The sequence below is a fragment of the Mycena indigotica genome (assembly GCF_014461135.1).
Source record: "Mycena indigotica strain 171206Taipei chromosome Unknown Mind.scaff0010, whole genome shotgun sequence".
NCBI classification, from domain to species: Eukaryota; Fungi; Basidiomycota; class Agaricomycetes; order Agaricales; family Mycenaceae; genus Mycena; species Mycena indigotica.
Window position 1 is genome coordinate 789,193 of NW_023503009.1, and position 8,237 is coordinate 797,429.

Here is an 8,237-nt window from a genome sequence, read left to right on the forward strand (position 1 = left end):
CTACGGGTGGCCGTGTGGGCGCCGCGAGCGGGCATAGGGATGGGGGGCCATGCGGGGCAGTTGGTTGGCCAGGGGTAATCGAGGTTTGGTGGGACTGGAGAGGTGCGCGGTTGGGTGTGGGAGAGTCAGGCGGGGACTGGTCGTCGGTAGAGTAGTGTTGTTCGTCGATAGGTGTTGGCGGGTTGTCGAACAGCCAAGCAAGTGTCGGGTCCCCGTGTCGGTGAGGAGTGAGATGGCTGTGTGTTGCAAATGAGTCAGGTACGGACTCGAGGAGATCGTCGGGGTCGCCGGGTTGGAACGGAGTGGACAAGTAGGGGTCGTGAAGTGCAGCGAGGACTTCTTGACGGAGTTCGCAGTCGGCGGTTCGGGACGAGTTGGGCCGTAAGCCGTAGGAGTCAGAAGCTATTTTTGAAAACCCTCGCGGTGGGCTCCAAAATGACGCGCTTACTCACAAAATGAGCAAGAGACAAAACAGGCAAGTGCTTCAAACTGCTTCTAGGAGCTAATGAATATAAGGAACAGGAACTAGGTACTAAAAGGAACATATGTGCCGGAGTGGACCCGGAAGGACGGCACATCCGACGGATCAATGATGACTAAGCGATGCTGACAATGATGCTGACAAGGCTGGAGGCTCGTCAACTTCAATACTAGATTATGGCTTGTCCTCCTTTGCAAGCATTGACCGCAACCTTCTCTGCAGGTAGGCCAGATCGCGCATATCCTCAGCCGGAATCACCCTCGGCGCGCGAGAGTCGAGAACGAGCCGAGTAAGTTTCATGTTGTGTGGAGCGCCGCTGAGCAGCACATTTGCAGCTCTCATAGCAATCCCCTCGAGGAAAGGCCAAATGCTGCCACACCGAAATGCTACTTCAGGTCTATTTTCAATAAAGGATATCGATTCTGACTCTCAAAACTGACTATTCAGCAAAATGGTACGGGTGACGGACGCATAGAAGCTCACCATTGTCCCCTGCTGACCGTCACAGTCGGCCGCCCGCGGGCGCGCTCGACCACGTCTACAGTGAGCAAGAGAAGTGCTATGGGCGGACGACGAACATACCCTTCTCAACCATCTCATCCCCTCCATCCGCATGCTCATCCGCATTTACGGCCTGACCGCCATATCCCGCTCGCAATGGTGGGTGCCAGTGTCAGATGTCTTGCTCGAGAATCGAGAATCGAGATTGGCGCTGACTTCGGTGTTCGTTCTAGTATTAATTTTGCGGTGTTTGAAGGCGGCGGGAGCGACAAGACGCAGCTCGCCAGGGGTTGGAGCGGATTGCATGACTTAGCAATGGAGAGTCGACTGATTCCGAGTCGGCTCTTGCCGTTCAAGTTGAGCAGTAGCCCGGCGAACGAGCGCGCCAGTTGTGGGGCCGTTCGCTCCCGCGAAGTCAGCGCGTTTTGAAGCGGGAGGCGGTCATGTGGCGCGGGGCGGCTGGGCGGGCGGGGAAGCAACGGGGAAGCGAGCGGAGGTGGAGGTGAGAGAGTTGGGTACGTTGGGTAAGCAACAGGTCACACCTGTTGCTGGCCGCCGTCAGTGGTGTCGTAGCCTGCGCGGTCTGTCTTGCGCTGGGGCGTAGGGTTGTCTCCGATATTTCCGGGGGTGTGGCAAGAAGCAAGGGCCAGTCAGGTCGGGCAATGACTCGGATGGTGAAAAGTGTGGATTGATCAGGATTCAGAAACGTCACTGGCGTGACACGGCATTCTTTCTCTTCTCTTTACGCGTTGTTCAAGATGGCTTCATGGGCACCCCAACAACAGAGTCTTCAGGAGGTCCTGCAGATGCTTCACAAATCCACCGACATGAATGTAGCTGTTCAACGGGCTATCACCCACGTATGTCTTCCGCTGGTGTTTTTCTCCATTGGACTCCAGCTGAAAAGACCCACACAGAAACTAAACAACTTTATTCGCGCGCCCGAGTACATTGCCTATCTGGCATATATTCTAACGGACATGCCACAAGAAGAGAACCGAATCCGCACCATCGCTGGCTACCTCCTCAAGAACAATGCCCGCCTCATCCTGACTTCGACCCCAGAAATCGCTCAATATGTCAAGGCGGCGGTCCTCCAAGCGTTTACCGACGAGTCGGTCATGATTCGCAATGCGGCAGGTCAAGACATCGTCGCTTTTCTTGGCCAACTCGAACCCCGTCACTGGCCTGAGTGCCTTCAACAGCTAATGAACACTCTCGACTCACCTGATTTGGATTGACAAGAGGTACGTGCCCTAAATAGCTTGTACTGAACAATCCAAGACTAATGTGCTTCTCTACACAAAGGCCGCCTTTAATGTTCTCGAAAAGGCATGCGAGGACTACCCCGGAAAAATGGACGTTGAGATCAACGGCACCCGCCCCCTCGATTTCATGATCCCGAAATTCCTCATGCTGGCCAACCACCCATCTGCCAAGATGCGCTCCCCATGCGGTCGCCTGTTTATCGTACTTTGTTCCCGTCGGGGCCCAATCGCTCTTCGTCCACATTGACAACTTCATCGCCACTCTCTTTAAACGCGCCTCTGACGATGACCCTTCCGTTCGTCGCCACGTTTGCTAGGCCTTGGTCCTCCTACTTGCGGCCCGACCGGAGAAACTCATGCCAGAGATGAACAATGTGGCGGAGTACATGCTATACTCGACCAAAGACAAGAACGAAAACGTTGCGCTCGAGGCATGCGAATTTTGGTTGACCTTCGCTGAAGACGCCGATTTAGCCGACCATCTACATCCCCTACTCGCCAAAGTTGCCCCTGTTCTACTCGATTGCATGGTCTATGGTGAAGACGATCTACTCTGGCTGGAAGGTGATGCTGAGGATGCAGCAGTCCCCGATAAGGAAACGGATATCAAGCCTCGTCACTATGGAGGTGGCAAATCTCACGGACTAGAACGCGATGCGGACAGAAATGAGCCTCCCAAGACGTGTATTGGGGCTTATGGTGAAGAAACCTTCGATTCCGATGAAGAAGACTACTTCGACGATGAGGATTTTGTCGATGAAATGTCCACTGAATGGAATCTGCGAAAATGTGCTGCAACCACTTTGGATGTCTTAGCGGTCAGGTTTAGTGGCAACTTGCTCAATGTCCTGTTGGGCCCATTGAAGGATAAATTATGGAGCAACGACTGGCTACAGAGGGAGAGTGGGATTCTCGCGCTAGGCGCCATGGCCGAGGGTGTGTATTTCAAGTGATAATGTGAAAATCGAAGCTTACCGCATCGGATTCTAGGTTGCATTGAGGCTATGGAACCGCATCTGCCGACTCTCATTCCATATCTTATCAGCACGCTATCGGATTCCAAACCCCTCATTCGTTCTATTACTTGCTGGACCCTTGGCCGCTACGCAAGCTGGACAACCCAGCCCATATCCGAGGAGCACAAGAATGAATACTTTGTGCCAACGATGGAGGGCGTAAGAATCCTTCATTTTTCGCCGCTTTCTTATCACTGATTGCGGTTTAAATAGCTTCTCCGAATGGTCCTTGACAACAACAAACGAGTTCAAGAGGTTGGTTGCAGCGCCTTTGCCACCCTCGAAGAAGAAGCGGGCATGGAGCTTGCACCTTACCTGGAGCCCGTGCTCCAAAACCTCGTCATCGCATTCAACAAATATCAGTACAAGAATATGCTTATATTATACAATGCCGTTGGCACCCTTGCTGATGCAGTGGGTCGGGCGTTACAGAACCCGTGTTATGTCGATATCCTGATGCCTCCGTTGACCAAGCGTTGGTCGCGATTGAAGGATGACGACGAAAATCTGATTCCTCTTCTCGAGGTTTGCTTTTCGATCTCTTTCCGCCGCAGCTTTGTTCATCAATGTTTTTAGTGTTTGGCTTCTGTTACAATTGCCATCGGAACGGCATTTTTGCCGTATGCTCAACCCGTTTTTGAGCGCTGTAATAACATCATCCACAATGCACTCCTCAAATACCAGGCCTACCAGGAGAATCCGGCATCAGAGGAGCCAGACAACTCGTTCCTCGTTGTTGCTCTCGATCTTCTCTCCGGGTTGACTCAAGGCATGGGAATGGAGCTGCAACCATTAATCACAGCCAGCAACCCTCCTCTTCTCGCCCTTCTCACTGTTTGTCTCAAACACCCGCAAGCGCCCGTTCGACAGACTGCTTACGCACTTGTTGGTGACATGGCAGTGGGCTGTTTTGTTCTCCTCCGCCCCTACATGGCGGGCATCATGGCCGAACTGACTCTTCAACTGGACCCGGAGCCGAAGTACGACTTCATCAGTGCTTCCAACAACGCGGCCTGGTCGGTTGGTGAAGTCTCGTTGCGATATGGAAGGGGTATGTCGCCTTCTCTGTTCGCCTGCGTTGCCCTGTTCCTGACGAATTATAGACGACCCCGAGTTTAAGCAATGGGTCAACCCGCTCATCGTCCGGCTAATTCCTATTCTACTGCATCCCAAGGGACCACGAAGCTTACACGAGAACGCCGCCGTTTCCATTGGACGAATCGGGTTGACTCATCCAGACCTTGTTACGCCGCACTTGCCCGAGTTTGCACAAGCCTGGTGTCAAGCATTGTACAAGATTCGGGACAACGAGGAGAAGGATTCTGCATTCAGAGGTTTCTGTACGCTTGTGCAATATAACCCACGAGGGCCATCGCCAAGGTTATTTTCTCTTTCGTGATGTAATCCTTGATTGCTGATGCGTTTTTTGTTTTCGCAGAGTCTACTTTGGTTGTGCAACACTATCGTGCGATGGAACCAGCCCTCTCCCGAGCTCAATGAGATGTTTAGGACGCTCTTACAAGGCTTCAAGAACCACGATGTCGCCGCATGGCAGGCACGAGTGTCAATGTTCCCCCAACCGACCCAAGAACGGCTCGCTGCACGTTATGGCGTCTAAGACGATCCCCAAAAACACGACTCAATCAAATCATGATGTATGGCTAGCACTCTTTTTCTCCTCCCCCTGTTATCCCCCCCCTCCTTGCATCTGCATCTTCTAGTAGCAGTAGTGAACCCCACCTTTCATCGTGACTACCTGTAGTATTTCCCCCCCTTGTTGTTACGTAATCGCTCTCACTTATCCACCCACCCCACCCTTGCTCATTTTATAGGTAGTATGGGTAGTCAGTAGTGTACAGTAGGTAGTCAACAAACTAGTGTAGCATTTTGGTAGTATTTCTTGATGGCTTTGGCAACCAGTGAAGGCTATAATGAATAATGATCCCACTGCTTTTGAAAAGTATTTCCAATTTATAGAAAAAAAAACAGCAGTATAAAGTTTTTAATTTATCTCTACAACATTTTTATAAACTGATATTTACACTGCATTGGTTCATAGATATGGCTGCAACTGACCAGAACAATACATAATTATCCCTGCTACTGGTACAAAAGGTTTTCAACTTCAAAAATTTGCATTCTTGGATTATTGTTCTGGTATTGGTGGGTGATTGCCTTTTTTTAAATGTTATATAGTCATAGGATGTTCAAATATAGTAAGGTGTATTGAAGAAAGGAGAGGAGAACCAATCTATATTATAAACTAGACAGGGCTAGGGCTATGCCACAGCTTTAAATGTTACAAGACATACCTTTGCTTCACTCTGGTAACTTGATCAAGCATTGAAATAAATATATATATTATATATCTCAAACTAAAATTTTGGGATAAGTTACATTGGTTGTGGAAATTTCATTTGGTAACAATCAGACTCGAGCATGATGTCGGTTTTGAATTCGAGATAGTGCTGTATAAAGTTGTCCATGTGGAAAAACTAGCCGTGTCAAGTCCATACCCCCACGACTATTTTTGGCAACTATCAAAATATAGTAAGGTGTGTTGAAGAAAAGAGGGGAGAACCAATCTATATTATAAATAACTATATGTCTGGAGAACTGAGTCAGTAGAATATGATAGAACTGTCAAGTACTGTGCAGAACAGAGGGGTTTCTACCATAGCTAACAAGCCAGTAGCTGCCTGACATGAATGAATACAAGACCAACTGGACTGGAGGGAGTCGGAGCGGAGTAATGCCCACGAGCGGAGTGAAGTTCAGTTGAAGGACAAGAGAAGAGAGAAGAGTTATTGAAGTCGTTCCATACAGAGGAAGAGTGCAAGTAATGTTTATAGTCAAGCTAAAGTACCGTAGCTACTTTAGCTGTTTACATACTAATAGTAAGTAGAAAGGGAAGACCATAAGTAAGTACAAGGCATGGAGTGCATATGGAAAGTAACAAGCATAGGGACATACAGAGATGTAAGTAACAAGGCACAAGACATACAGCTGGAGCAACGGGATTGCATCAGGCTGGAACCCGGTGGACCGTGACCAGTCCGCGGGCCGCAGCACATGACAGATGTACAGATATGACAGTATCCCCATCTTAGGCTTAAGGCCTGCCAGAGCCCAGAAGATTTGAGGGAAACCCTGCAGAAGTTAAAATTGAATGGCTGTAGGGCACCAGCGTGGTGCAGCACATGAATTGGTGGAGACAAAGGTGATGATCAAAGGTTGTCAGGAGTGCCCTCAGGCCGCAAATGGGTGAGCCTACAAGGAGGAACTCTGTCGCTTGACCGACGAGATGGAGGCTGATGTGGTGAGAGAGAGGGTGCAAAAACATCAGCGGACCACCGACGACGAGTCTGACGACAAGCCTGTGCGTCAGAGACGCAGGGTCTTACGCAAGGGCTTTGGCCTGCGTACTGACCCTCACACCTTGTTTGACAACAAGGCGAAGGAGTCCGTGGATGGGGGCTCGAAAAAAGGGGCTCGAAAAAGGAGTTGTTGTTGTCGTCATCACAGGGTTAGAAGTGGATAAAAAAAAGCAAAAGGCAAGGGATACACTCACTGGAGAAGGTCCGGCCCCGTCGTACGCCTACGCCAATCGTGGTGTCCAACTGGGTGCCTGACCCGTTTGACATAGCCAAGTCCAGGAGGGTTTCAGAGTGGGAACGGCAGAGGGAAGGTGCGAGAAAAGGTGCAGGTCCAACACCAAAAAGAAGGAGTGTGAGCTCAAGCGCTGGAAGAAAGGACCTAAGAACAAGAAGGAGTATGTAGAAAAATGGCCACTGTAGATATAATTTTGGCCTTTGTAAAATCGAAATCCACGATGAGTCTGAAAACGAGTATGAGTGAGCAAGTAAGCGAAAGTTTAATAGTCCAGCCCAGGCTTGTCCAGGTGTTAACATTCAAAACTGTCGATAAGCTCTTGAGCTTCTAAGTCGTCAGCACTAACCCACGTATACTGCTTGTCAGTATCTTCGTAGCCCAACCACTCCACATAGTACCAGAGCTGAACCCAGTACCGATGGTTGATTTTAGAATCAACCACAGCCTTTACCTAGAAGTGTTGTTCACCATCAACTTCAACCACAGCCGGAGGCTTGTCCGTATGAGTCGGGAACAGATTAGGATAGTGCTTTTCAAGTTGAGAGATATGAAAGACTGGATAAACTCTACGAAGCTTTTGAGGCAAGCAGAGTGTATAGGAAGCAGAGGAGGGTTTGGCAATAAAGAAGTGGGCTAGATCGTTCGAGTTGACATGTTTGTCACAAGGAATGAAGATAGCCTGTTTGGAGGCATGATCAATGATGACTAGGATAGAGCCAAACTCACCAGATTTGGTAAGCCCTTGATGAAATCCATTAAAATAGAATGCCAAGGTCATTCCGGCACTGAAAGGGGTTTAAGTAACCCAAACAGTTTATGTCGAGGCTTCTTGTTGCATTTACAAAGAACGCAAGGTTGCGCATAGTCACAGACGAAGGTCTCGCAATAGGCCTGTTAACTCAGTTCCTTGGTATGGTCAGTGGTCAAAGGTTCGAATCAACCACACAGTACTATTCTATATAGTTAATCAAGTATAACTATAGTGGATGGACTTTAGCTGCAATTGGTGGTCATACCATTTTCTAGATACTTTACTTACACACACTTCAATTTTCCATCTCTTTTTTTGGTAAAATACTCTGAGGTTTCCTGGTCTAGGTCCTTCACACCATTGTCTGCATAGCTATCTAAGCATAGTCAATAAGGAAATAGGAGTGGTGGAGTGAGAATGAACCTTTCTGCATAGTGTTTATTTAATCAACTCTATGGCGGGAGGATATGGCCCGTCCCGATGCGCTGACCTGACTGCTGGGCCCTCTTCCCCCGTCACTTGTCCCACCATTCCTTCAAGCCGATCGGTGGCCCTCATTGATCCACGGGAAGAGTTTCTTTCAGTTTTCTACCTCTAGCAGCCTGGTT

The 8,237-nt window shown here is 49.3% G+C and overlaps 1 protein-coding gene across 1 annotated transcript; it reads left to right on the plus strand.

Moving 5' to 3' along the window:
• Positions 1-1,740: 1,740 nt before the first annotated feature.
• Positions 1,741-4,884, plus strand: MIND_01118400 (Importin beta-2 subunit; the record flags this gene model as incomplete). The annotated part of the gene is made up of 10 exons (XM_037367744.1): positions 1,741-1,842; positions 1,900-2,122; positions 2,247-2,452; positions 2,568-3,186; positions 3,241-3,425; positions 3,480-3,791; positions 3,843-4,317; positions 4,370-4,646; positions 4,705-4,731; positions 4,776-4,884. The coding sequence occupies 10 exons, from the start codon at positions 1,741-1,743 to the stop codon at positions 4,882-4,884; spliced, it is 2,535 nt and encodes an 844-aa protein (XP_037215576.1).
• Between the last annotated feature and the right edge of the window lie 3,353 nt (positions 4,885-8,237).